This window comes from Colobus angolensis, unplaced genomic scaffold (assembly GCF_000951035.1).
Source record: "Colobus angolensis palliatus isolate OR3802 unplaced genomic scaffold, Cang.pa_1.0 Scaffold190, whole genome shotgun sequence".
Classification (NCBI taxonomy): Eukaryota; Metazoa; Chordata; class Mammalia; order Primates; family Cercopithecidae; genus Colobus; species Colobus angolensis.
In genome coordinates, this window is record NW_012115044.1 from 8,037,390 (window position 1) to 8,064,108 (window position 26,719).

The window sequence follows — 26,719 nt, forward strand, 5'->3', positions numbered from 1 at the left end:
AAGAGCATGATCTTAGAAGTTAGACAGCTTTGAATTCGAAGACTGGATTGTCCACCAAAGTGACCTTGGGTGAATTTTTAAAATATTTCTGAGCCCCAGATTTCCTCATTCATAAAATGGGGACAATATCTATCTTACAGAGTTATAATAAGGATCAAGTTAAAAGAGTTGTATGTAAAGTTCATAGCACAATGTTTGACACAGTGCTAAATAACTGGTAGAATTATTATTATCTCTATATACAATGGATTATTCACATATGGTTTTGTCAATTTGGTTTAGTTTTCTCTAACCCTAGCCAGTTAAATTTTCTTCTCTGTGTGAAATGCCACACATGTACATACTTTCTACAATTATTTAATTATTTTGCAGGTGTGGAAAGGCAGCCTCTCTTAGCTTCATTGTTGGCTTGAGTCCAAAATCACAAACACTTAAAGTGAGTTGTAACGTATTTTCAACATACATCCTAAAAATCCTTCTGATGTACTAGATTTATTTAAATGCTTTGATGATTTTGCTCCATGGATCAAGCCGAAAGTATTTTTCTTCTTGCAGTTCTTCATACTTGTCATTTTGGGAAGAAGTCAAGCCTTATTCAGAAGCTGTACTTCAGTCATTCCTCTCCACAAAGTATTCTTCCAGTTTGCAACTATTATTACCCGATCCAACTCTAAAGTTTCTCACATTATTTATAAAATACATGCTGTGGTCTGGTCTCATTGCTGTTAATGGATGGTTTATAAAATAACTTCTTATTGCTTTTTAATTAATCGAGGATGAAATCTACTTGCATAGGTATTTCATTGTGCTTCTCTCACCTAGTAAGATTTTTAGGCCATTGTTTCTGCTGTCTCCTCACACAATGTACTCTGCCTCTTGCTTAATTCTACCCTTTGCTCACAGTTTGTGAATTGGCATCACAATATCTTCTGTCCACAGGCTCTCTGAGACTGCAATTACGTTATGATTTTTACTTGCTGCCATTCATTTAAATTAATGTTAACTGGGCACTTATTATGTAGACGGCATTATGCTATTCACTGTGGAGGAACACAGATATTTGAAATATACCAAATAGTCCACAGTCTAAGCATTCTAATGATCATATTTCTTTAGGCTTCCAATATTTATTTGGAAAAGTTAATACGTTTTGACTTGGCTTTTCTCCCACTTCCTATACCTATTTGTTGTCCCATCTGAAGAGATGTCTACTTTGTCACCTCTTTTTTAACTTACGCAGTCTATTGAATTCTCTCCAGGGTCCTCAAGAAGGATCTCTGTCAATCTTTTGTGTACTTTTTTCCTCAGCTCTCCTCCAATTTTTAGAATAAAAACCATCATTTAGTTTGCGATAATAAGGTGCTAGTGATGATCAGCTTAAGAGGTTTTGTTTGCAAACATTACATCTCACTTTGCTGAACTGGGGCTCTTCTTCTTCTTCACTCCCATCAAAATATCAAACCATTACTTGCTATAGGCTTGTTTTCATTTATTAGAAAAATGAAAACTCAGCCACTTTATTATAACCTTCCTTGCCTCTGTTTTTAAAAAGAAAAGCCAGACATAAAACAAGGAAAGCAAACTCTTTAGCCTTAACTGGCATCCATACTTTGAGGTGAGCAATGGACCAGGAAGAAGAGAAGAAAAAAAGGTGGAAAAGAGTAAAAAGAAACCTGTTGTTAGGGACTCAATATAGAATTCGGAACCCTACCAAGATCTAGTTTGTGTCAGGCATAGCACTTGTTTCCACCATTATATTTACCCCTTTCAAACATTGTGTAATTGGGTACCAACTCATATATCTTTAACTAATAAAAAATATTAATAAAACAACTCTTCAAAACTCTTTAAGTGTCTATTTTAAGTGAAATATTGTGCCTGGTGCTAAATAATCTAGGAGAAATATACAATTCCATGCTTGCCTTCAAGAAGGTTACTGTCTAGCTGTGGCAATGAGAGACTACCAGCAGTGTAGGGAGTCCCAAAAGGAGTGAAATAGTTATTCAGGACAGAAAGATTCAACAATGAGCTGAGGATCTGCAAAACTGAGCTCTATTTCATCTTTACCATTTCCTTGCTATGTCCTTGGACAAGTCATCATCCTTCAAGTCTCCTGCTTCCTCTTTCCCACTCTCTTCCTTGATTGAGAGAAAAGAGAGAGAGAGAAGAGGAGAGGTGAAAAAGAAGAAAAAAAGAGGTCATTCTAAGTTTGTAAGATGCAAGACAATATTTGAAATGATCACTAATGAGTTCTGTTGTGATGCCCAAATTGAAGTCTCACTTAGCTGTGGCCCGCTGAACTGCCCTTCATTTTGCAAAGACATCGGGGTCCAAATTTTCCCCAATTCAATAGCAGGTGAGGGCTCAGAACCAAGTCTATCCTGATACAGTTTTTTTTTTTTTTTTTTTGCACTGAATAATGCATCTTTCAAAATGATTATTGTGACTCACAGAGATAGCTTAAATATATTCTTGATAGGGTTTACAGAGTGAGAAATATTTCTTTAAAGAAATTGAATAAATATCTTTGTATATGTGAGGATGATGGGGAAGGAGTAATTCTACTTACTAGAGATCAAGGTGAGCAATCAATTCCTTAGGCTCTAGAAGACTATATATTCTGAAACCATTGAAATACAATTGTCTGGCAGATACGAACCATTAAGCCATTATTGGGTAACAGCGGGGGTTAATCACAGATACAAATTGAATGCAGGTGGCAGGAGAGTTACAGGAGCCAGATAGATGCTCCTGAAGAGCCGGAAGAGGCTCGCAGAAGTGAAAAGGTGCAAAACACTCGCCCAGTTCACCATACTGTCCAGAGCCATACCTAAGGTAAGCAATCCTCCCCGCAGCCTCAGACTCCAGGCGCCCAAATTCGCAGGCTTGCAGGCATTCTATTGATTCACACTTGGCGTCCTTCAACAGGTAGCGCCAATTACATCCCCCAGAGCACGACCCCCAGCATACTGGCCAATACCGCTGTCAATCAAATACCTCACCTACTTCTGTAAATTCTCCCCTCCCGCTGTCATTGGCTTTACCTTCGGCCTATCAACAGTTATCTTCCGCCCTGGAGACCGCGGAACTTACCCTATCGAATCTAGGATTGGCGCCGAAGCTACTCCCGCCCTTCGACGTACAGGGCACTCCGCCCCCTTCACCGCCCAGCTTTGCCAGGGAAGAAGCAGGGCGGGGCGAGCTAGAGGCCGGCCCGGGGGCGGGGTCTGCCTCCCACGGCGGGAGGGCGGAGCCTGCGCTGGAGCCTGACTGCTCGGTTAGGACCTCGGAGAGCGCCAGGCTCCGCTACCAGAGGGACTAGAGAAGCGGCTGGAGCCGGGCCGGACCCACGCCTTCGAGCCCTTCTCCCTCGGCCCCCTCAGCTTCCCGGGTTGGCAGGCGGCGAGTAGCGTCTGAGGAAGGTGCCTAAGTCCTGGGTCAGATAGTCATCCCTCTGGGACGCCGCCGCCGCTGCCGCCGTCCAGCTGTGGCTCCCTTGCACCTGTGTGTGTCTGTGTGAGTGTGTGTGTGTGTGTGTGTGTGTGTGTTTGAGAGAGAGACAGAGAGACAGCGAGCGCACCAGCGCGCGAATGCCCGTGTTGAGGGTGTTTGTGTGTGTTCTGGCTGGGCGCGCAAATGCCTTGGTGTGAGGTGTTTGTGTGTTCGCGCGCCCGCGGGCGAGAGCCCCGCGCCTCAGCGCTTGGCCTGGGGGAGGGACAGCGGGAGCCGCAGCTCTGCGCGCCCAGCAGACTGACGCGGGACTCGGGCCGCAGCTGTCGCCACCACCGCTTCATGTCCCCCGAGAGCGGCCGCCGTGCAGCGGAGAGAGCGGACGGCGGGAGGGCGAACAGGCGGGAGAGCGCGGCGGCGGCGGCGGCGGCTGCGGGCTGAGGTGGAGGGAGGCGAGAGCAGGAGATGCGGAGGGGGGGAAAGAGGACGCCGAGAGGGAGATGATGGGGAGGTGAGGAGGAGGCGGAGGGACAAGTGGAAGCAGACGGTGTCGCCGTTCTCCCCTCCCCCCCGGCAGCTGTTGCTGTGGGTCACTCGCAGATGTTTTGGGGTCCGGGCTGCTGGGGGATGGGGACTAGAAAAAGTATCCCTCCCCCAAGCCGCCTTTCATAGTGACAAAAAAGGAAACGTTGAAGCTGATGGGGGAAGAGCCCGGAAGGTGGTGGCAGAGTAAATACTGGCTCCCCCAACATCGTTTTTCTGAAAATAAAATATTCCGAGCTAAACGTTTCAAAGAAGGAAAGCCCGCCCTTAAGAGAGAGACGGAGTCTTGTTCTGTTGAACTCTGGTTTGATTGTATAATGATATAATGCTAATGACGATGATGACACTGCCTTTTATTTTTACCCCAGTGCTGATAAAGCGTAGTTACAGCTGGGGATACAGTCCTTGAATATCTGATGTATGAGGAGGGAATACTGTTGCTTTTGGAGTTGTGTTATATTTATCTTTTTTTTTTTTTTAAAGGATATGCTTTTTAGAATTAAAATTTGGCAAACGAAGCCTGACTCTTTTTTCCCAGTCGGTTATAACCAATGCTGGTAAAATGGGAACTGATTTGACTAGTGAAAAGAGAAAGGTCTTGACTAGTGAAAAGACCAAGGTCTAATTGCATGTGTTCAGTCACCCCTTTCCCTTTTTTTCCTTTGAATTTCTCAACAGTGTTTAAAATGAAGAAGTTTAATTTCCGAAAAGTTCTGGATGGCTTAACTGCCTCCTCCCCTGGCAGTGGTAGCAGCAGTGGCAGTAACAGTGGTGGTGGGGCTGGAAGTGGTTCCGTACCTCCTGCGGGGACTGCAGGGGTTCTCAGAGAGGAAATTCAGGAAACCTTGACTTCAGAGTATTTCCAGATTTGCAAGGTAAGCTTTGAATTGGCTTAAAGCCTATTATTTCTTTATTATACTGTTGTGAGGAAACAAGGAGGGAAAAACACGCCAGGAACAGGAAACTGTTGAGATGTCAGCATCAGAGTCTGCTGTAGAAGGCTCTGTGGGTAAATCAGTTTGGCTGAATAGATATTTTAGGCGTCAACTTGAAAAGCAATGATAGTTTAAGGGGAAAATGAGCACACACAGAAAGTAGAATTTGCAAGATAATGTTAAGATCCAATAGTGGACAGAATTTTTAATGTTTTTGTATTATATTAACTGAAGAAACAAATAGTCTTTTTTTGTGTGTTGTCAGAGAAAATAATTGTTATTTCACTGTTCAGTATGAAATGAATAAAGCTACTAGCATGTTGCTAGGATTAAGTAGATAATAGGAAAATATGTCCATTTTAAAGGGGCCAGTGACATTGCTTTAAAATTCTGAATAAAATCACCTCCACATTCTTAAACTCTTCATAAATACACAAACGGACAAATGCACAGGCTTATAAGAACTTGTTATAGTTGTAAGAACTCAAAAATAACCGGTGTTCTAGTTTAGTGAGAAAACATTTTATGTAATTATACTTTGATATTGAACTTTAATGAATATGCAAAAGAAAGAGTTTCTGATAGGTAGAGAAGATGAGAATTTATAAAACAAACATTAGGTTAATGCATAGAGATACTGTTATTGCTATATTTGTTATATTTTATGATATAAAGTGATTTATAATTTTATTGCCCCTTTTTGAGTTGTCTTGGAATGTGCCTATTATATGCACCAAAAGCTACTGAGTTATTTATATCATATAAATGAATATAATTTTGTAAATGTGTTTGGCTACATAAGAAGAAATAGAAAACTTGCAAAATTACAGAAATTAACAAATTTTAAAATACTTTCACAAAAGTTTTTTGAAATTATTAAAATTATTTTTGTGGTAAACAAGTGATACATGTATGCTGAGATATATTTCAATCACTGCCTCAGACTATATTCCTAACAGGGTCATTATGAAAACATTAAATAGTTTTAGTATTTAATAATAAACTAATAACTATAGTTATTAGTTTACATAAAAGCAAGTTTATTTAGAGTTAAGTTAGATAGACAGATTTAATTCTAAGCTACTTTGTGAAATTTGTGAACAGTAATGATTTTTTTCCTCAACAGGAAATAACAGATATTCTGTTAGATGAGGGAAGGTCTTAATAGTGGTTATGAGACAAATGTAAAAGAGTCCTGGAGTTCAAATTTGAACTGCTAGGCAGGGGAATTATGCCCTGATTCTTTAATCTTCGAAGTGTTTGCAATTTTCACGATCAGATTCTGAAAATGCTTTCCAAATTCTCTCAATTCATGTATATGACCGTGATACAGGAGAATTTTACCAGAGGTAAAATTGGTATAGGAAAGATAGACTTCTGAAACCGAATGGCATTGGACTGTTGAGGTTATAAAGCTTGTAGAGAAGGTTTTAAATAAAAAACTTAAGGAAAATGGGTGAATGCAAGAGAGAATGGAATACATAGTTATCTTCCCATTTATTCAGGCAATAGATAGTCATAGGAAATGGCAGAAGTTAAAAACATATGGCATAATAGGAAGAGCATTGGCCTAGGAATCAGAAAATTTGTGTTTTATTTAAAGTTCTGCTAGTTGACAGCCATATAATCTTGGGTAAGCCATTTATCTCCCTTGAACCTTGATTTCTGCATCTGTAGTATGGTAATAAGTATATCTGCTCTCCTTAACTAACAGAGGGTTATTGGGAGGATCAGACAGAACAAGGTGAAGGTAATGCATAAATGGAAAGGATGATAAAATATATATTAATATTATTGTTAAAGTTTCTAAAATCTCGTGTTCGTAGTAGAATGAATATAACTAGTGGGTTACAATAATATTAGGTTATGATTTTCAAATAAATTGTAAGATAGATAGCTATATAAGTTGTCCACTAACAGTATTGAAGTCTTATTAAATGTGTAAAATACTATGGCATCTTTGGATAGGAATATAGTTAATTTTTTTTTTTTTTTGAGGCAGAGCCTTGCTCTGTCGCCCAGGCTGGAGTGCAGTGGCGCAGTCTCGGCTCACTGCAAGCTCTGCCTCCCAGGTTCACACCATTCTCCTGCTTCAGCCTCCCAAGTAGCTGGGACTGCAGGCGCCCGCCACCACGCCCGGATAATTTTTTGTATCTTTAGTAGAGACGGGGTTTCACCATGTTAGCCAGGATGGTCTTGATTTCCTGACCTCGTGATCCGCCTGCCTCGGCCTCCCAAAGTGCTGGGATTACAGGCGTGAGCCACCGCGCCAAGCAGGAATATAGTTAATTTTAAAAAGTGGTTATATGAATGTATTATAGTTACCTGGTCTATAACAAAATATATAAAAATGGACTAAGGAAATCCCAGAATTAGAACCGTTACTGAAATGGGGACTTTATTTAGATTCATAGACTCACATAGAATGTGCAAAAAATATTCTCTTCTGAGTTCTAAGGAGTTGTCATTCTGGGTGCTTCTACCTTTTCAACATGGGCAAAACTGAAGTATAAATCTAGACTTGGCTGTTTGAAAGCCTCCTCTCTACTATATCTGATTAGTCATCACATCCCATCTATTCTATTTCCTTAGTGTTTCTGAAATTTATGATCTTTTCTACATCCCCAGTACTTGTTTATTCCATTATATTTTCTTGCTTGGTCTTCTGAAATCACTTTCTAACTGATCTCTTTACTTCTAGTTTTACCTTATTATACTTCATTTTGTTACAATAACGGCTATTTCTGAAATACAATGTTAATTATGTAATTTCCTTGCTAAAAATTCTATATTGGTTTCCCTACAGCAATGATGCTCTTAAAATGAAAGTCTTATTTGAAACCACAGTAAATAACATCTATTCAAACAAATAAATGTGGCACCTTATGGGCACACATCTGTTTTAGAAATTATAAGAATAAATTATACAGCCAATTGAAAAAAATTGTTTTTTATATTTGCTTTTTGTTGTGTAATATCACCCATGGGAAGATAGTAGGATGTTCGCTAGCCTTAAAAAAGTGAAAGTAGGCCGGGCTCGGTGGCTCAAGCCTGTAATCCCAGCACTTTGGGAGGCCGAGACGGGTGGATCACGAGGTTAGGAGATCGAGACCATCCTGGCAAACACGGTGAAACCCCGTCTCTACTAAAAAATACAAAAAACTAGCCGGGCGAGGTGGCGGGCGCCTGTGGTCCCAGCTACTCCGGAGGCTGAGGCAGGAGAATGGCGTAAACCCGGGAGGCGGAGCTTGCAGTGAGCTGAGATCCGGCCACTGCACTCCAGCCCGGGCGACAGAGCGAGACTCCATCTCAAAAAAAAAAAAAAAAAAAAAGTGAAAGTATAAAGCTGTACCCTTCATAATAAACAAAATATCTGTAAGAAGTTCACAGCCATAGAAATGGCAGAAGAAACTTTGGTTTAAGGTCAGCCAAAAAAAAAAAAAAAAAAGTTAATGCATTGGCTTACTGCAATCTAAGTTCAGAATGTGTATGCATTTGAATGCCTGCATTGTCCAGGTATTTGTGAAATATATGAAATGCCTTTCCTGAACTTGAATTCTGTGAAATACAATTTGAAACTATTGCTCTATAAAATAAATTTCAAATTGCTTACCTTGATGGGTATAGAGTTTCCTTCAGAAGCAATTCCTGTTTACCTTTCCATTTTCATTTGCTTGATTCCCAAAGTGTACTGCGTTCCCTAAAAAAACACCATATTTTCTCATATCTCAGTGCCTTCTCTCATTCTCTCATTTCTGACTAGAATATCTTTTCTACATTCATGTAACTGGATAATTCCCAGCCATCTTTTACCTCATAATTCAAACATCACCTCTATGAGACTAGCTCTGACTACTGCCACCTCAACTACCCACCAGGGTTCTCTTTTCTCTTTTTAAAAACCTCTTCTATGTTTTTTTCTGTAGCATCTGGCATATACCTATAGTGTGAATTTAGCATCTGCTTGTGATTTTAAAAGTTTCTTAAAATCTGTCACTGCCCTTATGCTATGAACTCTTTGAGAAGCAAATAAGTGTTTTTTTTCTTGTTTCCTTCTTATTGCTAGGGTATACACTATCTAGCTGGCCAGTAATTCTCAACTCTGGTGTCTAAAATAGAGATTTCCAGCACCTCCCCATTCCTAGAGAATCAAATTCTCTAGGAGTGAGTCCTAGGCACTTGCATTTTTTTTTGAATGGCCCCACAGGAGATTTCTATGCACAGCCATTAGTGAGAACCATTATAGTGCGCACTTGATACACTTTTTAAATGAGTAAAGATGCATATACATGATTGGTCAATTAATTGAAAAAGATATTAAAGCAGAGAGCAATTACTACTTATATATGTCTTAAACATTTTATTTTAATTGAAAACATCTAAATATACAATTTACAAATCATTTGATAAATGACTAAGTTTTTCTGTTGAATATTGGTTCTGTGTGAACTTCTCTTCCATAAACCTTTCCAAATTCATATCTACAACTTTCAGTTTTGCTTTATTTAATGCAGAGTAAGAACTTACAAGCTTTTGAAGCAAACCTAGTGTCAAGTCCTTCTAGATACAGTGATACGTATACAGTAAGGCTTTATTTTGTTCACATCTGTATCATCTATGTATAGAATGGTGCCTGGCCCATTGAAGGCAGTCAAATATTTGTTGAGCAAATAAATGAATAAATTAAAGGAAGGAAGCTATATAGAGTTGTGTGTTAAAAGCAAACTAGATATTATTTTGAACAGCTTCTTGGAGTTGCTTTTATGAAATAACTTTTATATAAAGAGGTAGAGAGCATCTAGTGAAAGAGTTGATACCACTTTAGGAACATGGTATATGCTTTTCAAAGAGATGTAGAAAAGAAGATTGTAGGAGGATTCTATTAAATTTATTTCAGTTTTTATTGAAGAAGATATTAGGAACATTCTTATTTCCAAATGATCTTTTTGGGGGAACAGCTCAGAAGTTTTAGATTGACAGTGACAAACACACAGGGTGTTCTAGACCTAATTAACAAAAGATAAAAATAAGTATATTACCAAAAAATAAGAGTAAAATAAGTATATTACCAGAACCAGATAACATAATCCCTAAATTTCTGAATAAACTCTTAAATTAGCCAACTCACTATTCATAATCATTCATAAACTGTTTTAATAAATGGTCATAATGTCAGAAACAACATGTAGTTTAACTAGTATAACTTCTGCAGGGAAATGGATTTATAATGATGATCCTCATATCTAACATAATATCAGATCATACCAGGTAAATAGGTATGGATCAGAAGTACAGGCATGAACTGTAGAGCATTGGGCTTTCCAGGGCCCTAGCAAGATGAAAGGAGATTAAATGCCCAGAAATTCTTGAATACTATCTCTTCCTCAAGATTTTCATTGTCTCCACATTCCCCTAATTTCACTCCATTTTACTTAAGCGGTTTTGCAACTGAGATTGGGACAAGATCATGATCACAGTTCCACAGTTATGAAGTTTTCATCCATAAAAAGAATAACAGAAGATTCCCTGAGATATGTGGATTTGTTTCATTTCTATACTTAAAAACTGGTAAAATAAAAGGTAGTACAGTTGAATAACTGATTATGGATTTAGCTTCTGACAATGACTTCATGCTCCTGTCACCAAAAAGCACAGTAGAGGCATCTTTAAGAATGGTAATGGAGGCAAGCAAGGAAGAATTAAACTACCATTAAGACTGAGATGCTAACAAACATAATAACCAGGAAGAATTAAAGAATTTTTTTCTTTTAAGAACCAGAAACCAAAACCAGATGATTCAGTACTCCAGGCTGTCTGCTTTGCTTATCCTGATGGCATAAGGGTGTAGGGGCAGTCTTGAGTAAAGGATTATAGATGTGTAGAAAGTATGTTTGCAAAATTTTAAAGTTACCTAGAGGGCAATCACGTTTTCTCACAAAAAGTCCTTTAGTGCTAGTATTTATCAGCAAATTGGGTTGTTGATCTTGTATAGTATGGTGGTTCTTATGTTCTTAAAAACAAATAGTGCTGTCATACTTTATGTATTTCTCATACAGAGCTAATTTAAAATCTTAACATAATTTCCAAGTATGTTTATCTGTAGGGTTATTATCAGTGAGTAAACCAAATTTCTATTTCTTAAAATTTAGTGCATTTCTATAGATATTTCTCTGCCCTCACCTGAAGATGTGCCTGTGAAAAATCTTAGGATTAGGTTTCATATTTACTTTTAATAATAGGGTGATTGAACTGATTTCCTATATTATAGTTCTGTAAAGCCATTTACATATTGGTTTAATAGCAACAACTTTGATTATATCCATTAAAGGTCTCAAGTAGAAGCCCTGCTTTAAACTTTCAAATTGAGTTTGTTTTTCTCATAAGAGAAAAATGGAACTTTTTGTTCCTACTTAAGTATCAAAATGATGATCTTTATAAAAAAGCTTTTGTTTATAGTGACAGTTATTTTCTTTTTTAGTTTTAAAAGGAGGATAACTTTTCTTCTTTTTAGTATTTGAAAGGCTAATCTTTTAATGTGCACAATATACTAGTGTTTTTATATAAAAATATAGATTAAGTATTCTGAATAATTGTTCCTAATTTTCTAGGTAATACTAAAATGTCTTTATAAGGACTAGTAAAAAAAAAATCATTGATTAAGTTTTATACAACCAAAAATAGAAATAACATTTAAAGGATTTAGAGAAGGTAGTTATAAAGAATAGAATATAAGCCCTCCAAAAAGTATATAATAAGTTCACCATGATATCTAGGGAGAGGCTTGATTAAATGAAGCATTCATAGTCACTGAAGGAATGCAGCAAGAAGGTATTTTGACATGTTTATTGTTGAAAAGATATTTTATTTATTATATACCTTTAAAAATATGACATAAACTGCTTTCAGCCAACTATGATAAGAATGAAATAATGCTTTCTGGGATTATTATTAGCAAAATCACCTATGATATATTCTTGACTTATCTAACATATTAGAAAGAAGAATATGATTTTAGTTTTATTGGAAGCCCAAAATTACCAGTTAATATTGATGGTGTATAGAATTATTTTGAATATAATGGTATATAATGATGCTATATAATCAATATAATGAATTTGAAATTGAAAATATAGTATTTATTTTAGTTTCAGTTAAGTGTTTTATATTTATTTTTATCTGCTTTTATTTTTAGACAGAGTTTTGCTCTTGTTGTCCAGGTTGGAGTGCAATGGTGCAGTCTTGGCTCACTGCAACCTCCACCTCCTGGGTTCAAGCGATTCTCCTGCCTCAGCCTCCAGAGTAGCTGGGACTACAGGCACCCGCCACCTCGCCCGGCTAGTTTTTTGTATTTTTTAGTAGAGACGGGATTTCACCGGGTTAGCCAGGATGGTCTCGATCTCCTGACCTCGTGATCCGCCCGTCTCGGCCTCCCAAAGTGCTGGGATTACAGGCTTGAGCCACCGCGCCCAGCACGGGTGTTTTGATAAGATCAGCTATCTTGTGCTTTTGTGTATATTAATGAAAAAAAACCTCATTGTCCTAATTTCTTTATGAACTGGAAAGCTATATGTGAGGAAGTGGATGGGTTGTTCAGTGTATCACAAGATGACAAATAGAGAACTTTTAAATGTTTTCTAGACATGGTAACATTCTTTAAAGAATGGGAAAAAGAATATTTTTAGGTCATCCTGAGAGCTGTTGTACTATTTTGTGATGCTACTATAGGATAGGCTTTGCTGAGAATGTTAGAAAAGAGAAAAGTGTCATGAAAGACATAGTATGTGTCAAAGTGAATAAAAGTGGGGTGGATTCTTTAAGTTGCACTCAATGTTACTGATTTTTATCCATGAAATAAATTATTTGAGGGATAGGATGAGATTCAGTTTTGTATAGCTCTTCTTTTAAGTGAAAGAATAGAACATTTGATAAGGATTCACTCTACAGTTTCTTAGAATGGAATTATATAGCAAAAAGCTGAAAGTGAATTGGACAAATTCTGTTTTATTAGTAACTTAGATTTCTTCACTTGGGTTAATAGGCTAAATATACTTGAAGAACTGAGTTCTAAAGTGGTAGGAAGAAGATTAAAATACTGATGAGGAACACATTTTGATTTATTGAGTTCCATTTATGAATAATCTGTACATTTATTGATTACTTACATAATTCCAAAGGGACCTTATTCTGATTCTCTGCCATCCTATGGTAGTTTATTGTTGGATCTTTCTTTGCTTTTTCCAGTTTCATCTTAACCAAAACTCCTTTGCTGTTTGAGGTAATATTCAATATTCCTGTGCTCTGCCATAGCTCCCCACTAGCTGTTTGGTGAATTCAGTTACTTATTATTTAAACATTTACTGAAAGCATATTTTATATATAATTCTAAACTAGATTTTTTAATTGGGCAACCTTTTTTTAAGAATGACTTTGCAAGGCAAGCATACATTCTGTGAACCATTTATATTTTTATGTGATTAACAGAATACTTTGCATCATGTGAACTTTAATTCATGTTTTGTAACATTTATGAAACTCTCTCTCATTCCTTTTCCAGTGGCTCAAGTTTTTTGCTCCCTGTCCCTTCCTTTCTTTCTTCCTCGTATTTCTACTATTTTTGAATTATTTTATAATGTATTTGATATCTTTTCTTTGTACTTAGCTTATGTTAATTTCCATTTATGTCTTCTTGGCTAAAATAAAAGAACCTGAAAAAATATATTTCAGAAAATAAATGTCTGAAATATATTTCTTTTGGTACAATTTCATTTCCCTAACAAGTCTAATACTTATTGAGACTATTAACATACCAAAATAACTCTTTAAGTCACAGTTTCTCTTTTATTCACCAATTTCTTTTTGAAAGGATGGAAAAGTATTTAATCTGGGTCAGCTCAGTATAATTATCAAATAATTATCTTTAAATCATGCTTCTTTGTTCTCTGCTAACAGACTCAAATTTCTTACAAATTTTTTTTTGAAAAATGATTTGGGGTACTTTTTGATTTAAAAAAATTTAATACTTTTAAATTGATGCATAATAGATGCATATATTTTTGGGGTACATATGGTAATTTAATACATTTGTATAGTTTGTAAACATCAAATAAGTGTAATTGGGATATACATCACCTTAAATATTTGTGTTTGCTTTATGCTAAAAACATTATAATTATTCTCTTCTAGCTATTTTGAAATGTACAATACATCACTGTAAACTATAGTCACCCCACTGATCTACTAAATACTAGATATTATTTCTTATATCAAAATATATCCCACCCTCGTTTCAGGCTTCTGGTAAACAATATACTCTCTGTCTTCATGAGATGTACTTTTTAGCTCCTACATGAGTGAGAACCTGTGATACTTGTTTTTCTGTGCTTGTTTTATTTCATTTAACATGACTTCTCGTTACATTCATGTTACTGCAAGTGACAAGATTTCATTCTTTTTTATGACTGAATAATATTCCCTTGTATATATATGCCATATTTTCTTTATCCATTCGTTCATTGATGGGCACTTGGGTTGATTTTATATTTTGGCTATTGTGAGTAGCGCTGCAATAAACATAACAGTGCCAACATCTCTTTGATATATTGATTTCCTTTCCTTTGAACATATACCCAGTAGTGGAATTGCTGGCTGTTCTATTTTTAGTTTTGAGGAACCTCCATGCAGTTTTCCTTAGTGGCTGTACTAATTTACATTCCCACCAACAAAGTGTGAGTTCCCCGTCTCCACATCCTTGCCAGCATTCATTATTCCCTGTCTTTTTAATAAAAGCCATTTTAACTGGAGTGAGATGATATCTGATTGTAGTTTTGATTTGCATTTCTCTGATGATTAGTGATGTTGAGCATTGTTCATATACCTGTTCGCCAATTGTATGTCTTCTTTGAGAAATGTCTACTCAGGTCTTTTCCCATTTAAAACTCAGATTATTTATTTATTTTTGCTGTTGAGTTGTTTGAGCTCATTATATATTCTGGTTCTTCATCCCTTGTCAGATGAACAGTTTGCAAATATTTTCTCCCATTCTGTGGGTTGTCTCTTTACCTTGCTGATGGTTTTCTTTGCTATACAGAAGATTTTTAGCTTGATGCAATCCCATTTTCTATTTTTGCTTTTGTTGTGTGTACTTTTGAGGTCTTAGAAAAAACATAATTGCCCAGACTGATGTCTTGGAACATTTCTCCGGCATTTTCTTCTAGTAGATTCATAATTTTAGTTCTTAGATTTAAGTCTTTAATCAATTTTGATTTGGTTTTTGTATATAGTGAGTGAAAGGGCCTTGTTTCATTATTTTGCATATAGATATCCAGTTTTCCCAGCACTATTTGTTGAAGAAACTCTCTCCACTGAATGTTCTTGGTAACTCCCAAAAATTAGTTGGCTGTAAATGTGTGGATTTATATCTTGGTTTTCTGTTCTGTTCCGTTAGTCTGTGTATCTTTGTTTATGCCAGTATCATGCTGATTTGGTTACTTTAAGTCTGTAGTATATTTTGAAGTCAGGTAGTGACTTCAAACAAAGTTTGAAGATGCCTCTAGCTTTGTTCTTTTGCTCAGGGTTTCTTTGGCTATTCAGGATCTTTTGTGGTTTTCATATAAATTTTAGGATTTTTTTGCGTGTTTCTGTGAAGAATGTCGTTGGTATTTTGATAGAGATTGCATTGAATCTGTAAATTGCTTTGGGTAGAATTGTCATTTTAACAATATTAATTTTTCCAGTTCATAAGTGTGAAATTCTTTCCACTTGTTTGTGTCCTCCTCAATTCCTTTGTCAGTGTTTTACCTTGTAGAGATCTTTCACTTCTTTAATTAAATTTATTCATAGGTATTCATAGGTATTTTATATTCTTTGTAGCTATTCTAAATGGGATTGCTTTTTTATTTCTTTGTTCAGATTGTTCACTGTTGGTGCATATAAATGCTCCTGATTTTTTTGCATGTGCTTTTGTATCCTGCAACTTTACTGAATTTGCTTATCAGTTATAACAGATTTTTGGTGGAGTTCTTAGGTTTTTTGAGTGTAAGATGTCATCATCTGTGAACAAGGCTAATTTGACTCCCTTCTTCCAATTTGGATACCCTTTTATTTTTTTTTTCTCTCGCCTAATTGATATAGTCAGGACTTTCTGTATTAGGTTGACTAAAAGTGGTGAAAGTGGGAATCCTTGTCTTGTTCCAGATTTTAGAGGAAAGACTTTCAAATTTTCCCTGTTCAGTATGATGTTACTGTGGGTTTGTCATTTATAGCCTTTATTATTTTGAGGTATATTTTTTTCTATCCAGTTTACTGAGGGTTTTTCTCATAAAGGGATATTGAGTTTTATCAAATGGTTTTTCTGCATCTATTAAAATGATCATATGGTTTTTGTTCTTGGTTGTATTAGTGTGATGTATCATGTTATTGCATTTGTTGAGGATTGTCACATCTGTGTTAATCAGGGATACTGGCCTATAGTTTTCTTTTTTTGTTGTATCTTTGTCTGGTTTTGGTAATGCTAGCCTTGTAGGATAAGTTTGGAAGTATTCTCACTTCAATTTTTTTGAACAGTTTGAGTAGAATTGCTATTTGTTTTTCTTTAAAATATTAGGTAGAATTCATCAATGAAATCATCAGGCTTTTCTTTATTCCTCATTATTGGTTTGTTGAGGTTTTCTATTTCTTTTTGGTTCAATCTTGGTAGGTTGTATGTGTCCAGGAATTTATTCCTTTCTTCTAAATTTTCTAAATTGTTTGTATACAGTTGTTCATAATAGTGTCTAATAATTCCTTGCATTTCTGTGGTCTCAGTTATTATGTCTCTAATTTTTTTGGTTTCTGATGGTATTTATTTGGATATTCTTTTTTTCTTAGTCTAGGTAAGAGTTTGTCTATTTACATTTTCAAAAGCAAGCTTTTCATTTCGTTGATCTTCTGTAGTTTTTTTTTATTTTCAACTTTATTTCTTCTCTGATCTTTATTATTTCTTTTTCTATGAATTTTGGGTTGGATTGTTCTTGCTATTCTAGTTCCTTGAGGTGTATCTTAGGTTGTTTATTTGAAGTCTTTCTGCTTTTTTGATCTAGGTGTCTAATGCTATAAACTTCTCTCCTAGTACTGCTTTTACTGTATCTCATAGATTTCAGTATATTATATTTCCATTTTCATTTGTTTCAAGAAATTTTTAAATTTCCTTTTTAATTTTTTTCATTGACCCATTGGTCATTCAGGAGTATGTTGTTTAATTTTCCTGTGTTTGTGTAGTTTCTGAGGATCCCCTTGTTCTGGATTTTTAGTTTTATTCCTTTGTGGTCAGAAAAGATACGTCATATGATTTTTACTTTTTTGAATTTGTTCTAACTTGTTTTATGGCCTGAGATATGGTCTGTTTTGGAGAATGTTCCATGTGCTGATGAAAAACATGTGTATTCTGCAGCAGTTGGGTGAAATATTTTGTAAATGCCAATTAGATCTATTTGGTCTAGTGTGTAGTTTACAGTGATGTTTGTTGACTTTCTGGCTGGGTGATCTGTCTGTTACTGAGAGAGATTTTTTTAACTGAATGTTTAACACATTTGTAGTAATAGAAGGAATGCAACAAGGATTAGAATTTTATAATTACATTAGACATTTATGCAAAAGATGTTTCATTTTTCAAAGATGTTTCTCCTATGTCCCTATCATTTCTATCTTTCTTAAGCAGTAGTTATTACCATTCTCATGGACAAGCTTATTTCATTGTGTTAGACAGTAATTATACCAGTATGTTTCACATCATTATCATCTTCAAAAACTCTACTCTTCATTTCACCACACAATCCCATTGCATTGTTTCACAGTACAATTGTATTCCACTTAAATTAGAAAAGTCCAAAGAAATTAGAGCAAAAACAGTCAAATTCGTGTGAATGAATGCTAAAGGACCAAAGATTTTAAAGTACTGATTTAGTAACAGTTACTAAATCTACAGGCATAAGACTTCTATTTATTCATATTATTAAAACTGCAATAATAGAAATTAAAGCTACATTAATGAAAAGTGAATAAGGAATGAGATCAGTAATATTTAAATATAGATGCTATGTATTTTGTGATTAGTATCAGGTAAATATCTCAACTATCTATCTTAAATTCTGGTCTCAGAGAAAATGTCAGAGACAATTACAAAGAAGATGCTTCATATTGTCAGGTCCATTTTTCTAACTAATGAGATCTTTTGAGAGAATGGCTTTAGTCTTTCTTTTTGTCAGAGATTTCCATTGGTCCTTTTGTTGGTAATCCATTTGTTTGCATCCTTACAGTCTATCTCGTCTTTATTTTATTTATTTATTTATTGAGACGGAGTCTTGCTCTGTCGCGCAGGGTGGAGTGCAGTGGTGCGATCTCGGCTCACTGCAAGCTCGGCCTCCTGGGTTCGCACCATTCTCCTGCTTCAGCCTCCCCAGTAGCGGTACTACAGGCGCCCACCGCCATGCGCGGCTAAGTTTTTGTATTTTTAGTAGAGACGGGGTTTCACCGTGTTATCCAGGATGGTCTGCATCTCCTGACCTCGTGATCCACCCGTCTCGGCCTCCCAAATGCTGGGATTACAGGCATGAGCCACCGTGCCGAGTCCTCGTCTTTATTTTAAATTGCTGTATTCCTGTATAGTTTTGTAGGCTATATATAACTAACAAAAGGGGAAATAAGAGGGTATATGTATGGCTCTAGAATTATTTTGCATTTCCAGAACATAATTGAAATGATGATACAAGGAATGCACACCATTGCCTGGGCTTCACCTGCTGAACTGCAACCATGAAGCCCTAATGACAATGTCCATACTTCTGGAGGAAGGGATGAGTAGCAGCCTAGAGTGGGTTGTTGAAGTACCCTACTATTATTGTATTGCAGTATACTTCTCTCTCTAGATCTATTAATGTCTGCTTCATATACTTGAAAGCTCTGGTGTTGGGTGCCTTGTTATTTATAATCGTTATATCCTACTGCTGAATTGACTCCTTTATTATTATATAGTGACATTCTTTGTCTGTTTGTATAGTCTTTGATTTGTAGTGTATTTCATCTGATCTACATATAGCTACTCCTGCTCTTTTTTGGTTTCCAGTTCCATGGAATATCTTTTTCCACCCCTTCAGTTTCTGAATGTGGGTTTATTGTAAGTAGTATATAGTTGGGTCTTGTGTCTTTATCCGTTCAGCCACCCTATGCCTTTAGTTGGATAATTGAGTCCATTTACATTCAAGATAATTATTGGTAAGAAAGGATTTACTGCTGTCATTCTGTTGCATGTTTTCTGGTTCTTTTGTAACTCTTTTCTTCATTTCTTCCTTTCTTACTGTCTTCCTTTGTGGTTAAGTGATTTTCTCTAGTAATATGTCTTAATTTGTTGCTTTTTATTTTTAGTGAAGCTATAGGATTTTGCATTGTTATTGCTGTGAGGCTTACAGAGAACATCTTATAACAAGTTTATTTCAAAAAGGTGACAACTTATATTAGATCACACAAAGAATAGAACAAATGAAGAAGAGTGGGAAAAAATCTCTATACTTTAACTCCATCTTCCCTCATTTTGAATTTTGTTGTCTCCATTTATGTTTTTAATTGCTTATCTGTTAACGGATTGCTCTAGGTATTATTGTCTTTGATAGATTTGTCTTTTAGGTTTCATACTAGAATTATAGGTGGATTGCACACTATAGTTCCAGCATTAGAGTATTCTGTGTTTGTCTGTGTACTTAATTTTACCAGTGGGTTTTATACCTTCACACGTTTTGTTTTTGTAAGTTAATTTAAAAAAACAATTTAGATGGAAGAACTCCCTTTAGCATTTCTTGTAAGATGGGTCTGGTGGTGTTGAATTCTCTGAGCTTTTGTTTGGGAAATATTTTATCTGTCCTTCATAGTTGAAGGACATGTTTGCTGGATATAGTATTCTTGGATGGCAGTTCTTTCTTTTTTTTTTTTTTTTCTTTCTTTCACCACTCCTTGCTGGCCTATATAGTTTCCATTGAGAAGTCTGAATGGATTAAACCTCCTTTTTATGTTATTTGCATATTTTCTCTTGCTGCTTTTAGGATCCTCTCTTTGTCTTTGACCATTGAGAATTTCATTATTTAAGCCTTGGGGTAGTCCTATTTGAGTTGAATCTGTTTGGTATTCTACCTTCCTGTACTTGGATATTTATCTCTTTTTTAGTTTTAGAATGTTTTCTGTTATTATTTCTTTGAATATGCTTTCTTCCCCTTGCCCTTGCTTAACTCTATCTTGACTATCAGTAATTCTTAGATTTTGTCTTTTGAGGTACTTTTCTGTATTTTGTAAGCAATCTTTATTCTATTTCATTTTTCTCCTCTGTGTATTTTCAAATGGCCTGTCTTTGAGCTCACATTATCCTTCGCCTGCTTCATACATTCCACTGTTGAGGGCCTCTAGTGAGTTTTTCAGTTCAGCAAATATATTCCTCAGTTTCAAAATTTCTGTTTGATTTTTAAGAATCATTTCAATCTTTTTGTTAAATTGCTTTTTTTTTTTGGAGATGGAGTCTCCCTCTGTGGCCCAGACTGGAGTGCAGTGGCGCGATCTCGGCATCACAGATATGGAAATCTTATTCTCTTTATTGTCTGCTTGGAGTTTTTTCACTTCCCTGTGGCCCTGGAAACTGACTTGTTCTTATATTTGAATTTTGGGATATTTCTGGTAATAATCTCAGTGATGCATATTTATTTTGGTTTTCTGTGTGGGCAGTGAAACGACCTTGCTTGTATGCTGCCGTTTTGGAACCTGTAGTCTCCCTCACACTACAATTTCTGTCTTCATACAAAGCAGGATTACATATTTACTAGAAATAATTTTATTTATTGCTAATGTTTTTACACTGCTCATATATTTTATTCTGTGAAGAGCTACAGATTTAAAAAACTTGGAACAAAGATAAATATTGAGAGAATAGGGTGCTAAGAGCTGAACATTTGGGAGTTGACAATTGAAAGCAAAATAAGAAAGATCAGGGAGGGAAGTATGTGCGGGATAATTTACACATAAAAATCAGATTTTAAGTACTCATTTCAATGAGTTTTGATAATTACATACATCTGTGTAACCATCAGTCAAAACAAGATATAAAATATCTTAAATTTTCTAAAAATTTCCTGACACTTTCCAGTCAATTTCCCATCCTTACCCCATTCCAGAGGCAATTAAATTCTGACTTTTTTTCTGCCCCCTGAGATGGAGTCTCTCTCTGTTGCCCAGGCTGGAGTGCAGTGGTGCAATCTTGGCTCACTGCAACCTCCGCCTCTGGGGTTCAAGTAATTCTCCTGCCTCAGCCTCCAGAGTTGCTGAAACTACAGGCGCGTACCACCACACCCAGCTACTTTTTGTATTTTTAGTAGAGACGAAGTTTCATTATGTTGGCCAGGCTGCTCTCAAACTCCTGACCTCGTGATCTGCCCTCTTTGGCCTCCCAAAGTGCTGAGATTACAGGCATGAGCCACCGCGCCTGGCCTAAATTCTGACTTCTATCACCATAGCTTATGCTTATATGTTCTTAGACTTCATATAAATAGAATCATATGGTATATAGAGTGTGTGTGTGTCTTTTACACAACACAATGTGTTTTTTAATATTTGTTGAAATTGTTGAATGTGTCAGTGATTTGTTCTTTTTTTTTTATTGCTAAGTAGTAGGTAGAGAGAAAAATACTTCAAAAGTATCCATACTTCAAACATGCAGATGCAGGCAATGATTATTGATTTTTCTGGGTGCATTTCATTTTAGTATTTTTTATGTTTAGTTTTTTGTTATGTGGAAATTAACAAAGACCACTCAAATGAGGACATAGGCTATTCAGATTTTGCTATGGCAAAGGAGTCACCCACCATTGTTTGCTTTGGCAGAGACCCAAACGCAGGCAGAAGAGTGGGAGAGCTTTGTAGTGAAAAAAGGGTAAGCTTCAAGTATGTTCTTATTGTAAATTGTTGGCATGGGAAGCTGGAGGCAGGCTGTGTACAAGGGAGGCATTCTACATGATTGGTTTGGGAAGCATATTTGGCTTTCTGTAGTCAGTATTGAGTTGGAAGTGTTGTGAATGAGGGACCTGGGGAAGTTAGGGATTTGGCAGTCACTGGCCATTTCCTGATTATTCTGGGCCGATGATTGCAGAGATTGTGGTTTGACTTCCCATACTGGTTGCTGCAGGGATTGTGGTTTGACTTCCTTGTCTGGTTGCTGCAGAGGTTGTAGGTTAGAGTTCTATTATCATATGCAGTTTACTAATTGTATATTATATTGTATAGTCAGTCTCTTGGTTATATTTTGGTATGTGTTACGGATCTTATATAGAATTTTACATCCTATTTTTTTTCCACTTAATATTAGAATACAAACACTTTTTGGTTGTTAAGGATTTTTTTCTTTATATAAATTTAATGGCTGTATAACAATCAATCTAGGGTATGTACTCTTATTATTGGAAATTTAGTTTTCATTCAGTTTTTCTCTTCTTACAATAATGCTGTGAACATCTACGAGCATTAAACCTTCAGCATATTTAGTATTATTTCCCGTGATGAGATTTCTAGTTGTAAAATAGTTAGGTTATAGTTCTTATCTTGTTGAATTACTTTCCAAAAGGATTCGCCTAGTAATATGTAACAGTCAGTTCAGTGGTATTCTTACCAGCTTTTGATATTTAGAAATATTTTTACTGACTTAGTAAGTGAAAAATATACTTTTGTAATTATTTAATTTATATTTTATAATTACTAGTGAACTTGATTATTTTCCAATATACTTATTAGCCAGTTGAGTTTTTCTTTTTATGAATTGTCCTTTCATATCCCCTTTCTCCCTATTTATTCGTTCCTAGTAATTTCTATTAGCTTGTATACATTTTTATATATTAAATTGATCAATCTTTTATCTGTTATAGTTTTGTAAAATTTTTCCCAGTTCATTATTTGCATTTTGTTCATGATAGTTCTAATTTACATAATTGATATTTTTTCTGTTGTCAAATCTATTGACTTATCCTTAGTGATTTCTTTTTTCTCTTCTACAATCCAGAGTTTTGATTGAATATTCATTTCTATTTTCTTTTACAGTTTGGTGTTATGATATATCACATTTTGACATTTTTATTTTAACCAAATTTATTTTAGTATAGAGTATGACTCCAAAATGATGTTTCCCCCAAACAGCCCATCAGTTGTACCACACCATTTAACTGCTTCTTCCCTCTTCCACTGAATGTGGTACTCCTTTGTCATATATTAACTTTTGAAATGTACTAGGATTTATAACTGGGATAACTATGTTTTTCTATCTTTCTACCTGTTCTTGTGGCAATCACATACCAATTTCATTTTTCAGTCTAAAGGCTGACCAAAATATTATGTAGACTGGGTTTTGGAATATTTAAAAGAAAATACAGTTTGTGTGCTTATCAGCCAAAGACTGCATACTTGTAGTTAAACAAAGTTGGGTTTTCTTTTTTCTTTTTTTTTTTTAGAATAAGGGAGACTATATACCATAGGGGGGGCTTGTTACAGGATTTGAACTTGTGTTAGGTCATTTTAGACAAAGTTCAAAGAAACACAAATTGGGTATTGTCAGAAAGTGGGGATAATTCTATCATTTGTTATCCTAAGAAGTTTTATCTAAAAGGTAGGAAAAGTGGCATGAAGCTACATAATAGGTAAAGAAGCAGCAGTTGCATATGTTGACTGGATAAGGGGAACCGTTAGCTATTAGTGTGGTTTGTACAATGTTCTTACAGTTGTCACTACCCAGACATGATTCCACAGTGGTTTTATTTTCGTCTTGCTTCATCACGGGCATAGAGTGGCTTTGTTTGATGTTGGTTTTCTATGGAATTATTCATGTTCCTTCCAAAAGAGAACACTATAGCCTAGCCCTTAGTGCCAGGTAAACTGCAGCTTACAACTGTTAGAGGTTGCTTATTTTTTCTTTTGTTAAAAAATCAATTTATTACTTTTAAAGTCATTTTTGTAGGTAAAGTTGCTAGAATATGTTGCTAAGCAGGTATGCTTTAAGAGCTAGATAAGAAAAAAATTTTCTCATTATTAGGCAACAATTTGTATTGGTTGATTTGCGGCAACCAGACAAGGAAACCAAACCACAATCCCTGCAGCAACCAGTCTGGGAAGTCAAACCACAGTCTCTGCAATCATCAGCCCAGAATAATCAAGAAATGGCCAATGACTGCCAGATTTGTATTTGTTATATAATTGTTGGACAACAGCTATTGTTACAGTGTAGTTTATATACAGTCACATGTCACTTAATGATAGGGATAGGTTCTGAGAAATGCATTGGTAGACAATTTGGTTATTGTGTGAATGTCACAGAGTGTACTTACACAAACCTGTATGGCATAGCCTACTACACACTTAGCTGTATAGTATAGCCTATTGCTCCTAGGTTATAAACCTATACAGCATGTTGCTGTACTGAATACTGGAGGCAGTTATAACAGAATGGTAAGCATTTGTGTATCTAAGTATAGCTCAACATAGAAAAGGTACAGTAAAAAGTATGGTATTATAATTTTATGGGTCCACCCATAATACGTAGTCCATTGTTGACCGAAATGTCATTATGCAGCACATGACATTATGAACTTGAAATAGTGTTCTTAGAAACAAGCCTCATAAGTGTATAAATTTCTTATGCTCTTTTTATTTACATGATTTCTCTATTTATTTACATTTTCTTTTCCTCTCTACTTTGAGAAAGTAATGCAGATTTTATTTCCTCTATATAATAGTCTAGCAGGCAGCCATTTTTAATTCTAGCAGATAAATAGAAGATTTGAAGTAACTTTTATGTTTCTGAGAGTAGTTCAACCCAGCAAATCACTTTAGTATTTTGGTGTAGTTAGGTGAATCCACAAAATTCCAGTTACTGTAGAAATAAAGTGAATTAAAAAAAATAAAACTGTTTATAGAAGCTATTATAAACATAAAATTAAATTCCAAAAATCCTACAGGAAGCTCTGTTGTGTGTGAATTAGGCTGAGTGAGATAAGTTGCCTATAATATTCTGATTTTTTACCTAAACTGTGCAACATTAGCCAAAGCAGTTATTTTAACTGAATCTCAGAAGATACATTATCTGGCCAACATCACTGCAAACATTTTATACTGCCAGAGTAGTCTCACTGCTGTTTTATTCAATCCTTCCCTTTTAGTCATTCTCTCATACTGGCAAACATAAATTGTTTGATAAAATAAAATTATTTGAGGTAAAATAATATCTTTAACAAATATATATTTTGATGAGAGCATTGTATTAATATTTGGTAATAAGATAGCCAGACTGTTGAATTAATCATACTCAGAAACTTACTGGATCGGGTGGAGATTCAGACAAGGAAGTGCATAGGGCATAGTCACAGAAGGAATTTGTCTAAAAATTGTATTTAGTTGCTTTCATATGATTAAGTATAGGCAGAGATGAATATTCAAGATGAAAATTCCACATCCTAGAAGAGTAGAGGAAAGAGTGATATGGGAGGAACTATGATAGTGGACAAGAAGTTAAATAGCTTGATCTTGAAGAACTAGGATTAAAGATCATTTAGGAACCAGTAGCAAAATTAATTAAATACCAGGTCTACTGACCAAAGTTTTAAAAAAATCTCCTTAATCTGACAAGTGGATTACTTTTAAAGGAATGATTGTAGTTTGCTGAAACCATCAATTCCATTTTGAATGAAATCATCAATCATTTTCTTGTAACTTCACACTGCAAAAAATTTTGAGCTTTTTTTTGCCCTTCTTAGGCAAAACAAAAAAAAAAAAGAACAGCTCATTAGACCTAACCTAAGCTAACCTAAGCTCTAATAAGCTGTTCTTTTTTTTTTCATGATTTATTTCTTTCCCTAGTTTTCTTTCTTTCTTTTTTTTTCATTTCTCTTTGTTTGGTCTTTCTTTTTGCTGTCTCAGTTGTTTGTGCCAAGTTACATTTTGCCCGTGTTCCAAGATCAAGAATAATTTTTGGTGCTAAATTGTCTTGAGGCATTTTAAAATTTCAGTATAGTGTAAATTTCTCTTATGACTTCTTTGACCCATGTGTTATTTAGAAGTGTGTTGTCTAATCTCCGAGTATTTTGGGGGTTTCCAGCTATCTATCTGTTATTGATTTCTACTTTAATTACATTGTGGTCTTAGAGCATACTTTGTGTGGTTTTTAGTCTTTTAAATTTGTTAAGGTATGTTTTATGGCCCAGAATGTGGTTTACCTTTGTGAATGTTCTGTGTGAACTTGAGAAGAATGTGTGTTCTGCTGTTGTTGGATAAAATATTCTATAAATGTCAATCAGATCCAATTGATTGATGGTACTTTTTACTTTTACTATATCTTTACTAATTTTTGGCCTGTGGGATCTGTTAATTATTGAGAGAGGGGTGAAGTCTCCAACGATTATAGTGGATTTACCTATTTCTCCTTGTACTTCTATTAGTTTTTGCTTTATGTATTTTAATGCTCTATTGTTAGACACATAGACATTAAGGATTCTTATTTCCTCTGGAACAATTAGCCCCTTTATCATTATGTAATGTCCATCTTTATCCTTGGTAATTTTCCTTGTTCTAAATTTGGCATTATCTGAAATTACTATAGCTACACCTGTTTTCTTTTAATTAGTGTTTTCATAGTATCTTTCTCTATCCCTTTAGTTTTAATCAGTTCTGTGTCTATATTAAAGTGAGTTTCTTGTAGACAACATATAGTGGGAGACTGATTTTTAAATCCACTTTGACAGTCTCTGTCT

At 35.4% G+C, this 26,719-nt stretch overlaps 1 protein-coding gene across 1 annotated transcript in view; it reads left to right on the forward strand.

Annotated features, from left to right (window-relative positions):
* Window positions 1–3,136: 3,136 nt before the first annotated feature.
* The window catches only part of LOC105510749 (syntaxin-binding protein 5-like), a 314,922-nt gene continuing 291,339 nt past the window's right edge, over window positions 3,137–26,719 (forward strand). Inside the window, exons 1-2 of the mRNA XM_011940656.1 lie at window positions 3,137–3,422; window positions 4,672–4,868. Of these exons, the coding sequence (XP_011796046.1) occupies window positions 4,680–4,868 (189 nt within the window). The 5' untranslated portion in view covers window positions 3,137–3,422; window positions 4,672–4,679. The remainder of the gene's footprint in view (window positions 3,423–4,671; window positions 4,869–26,719) is intronic.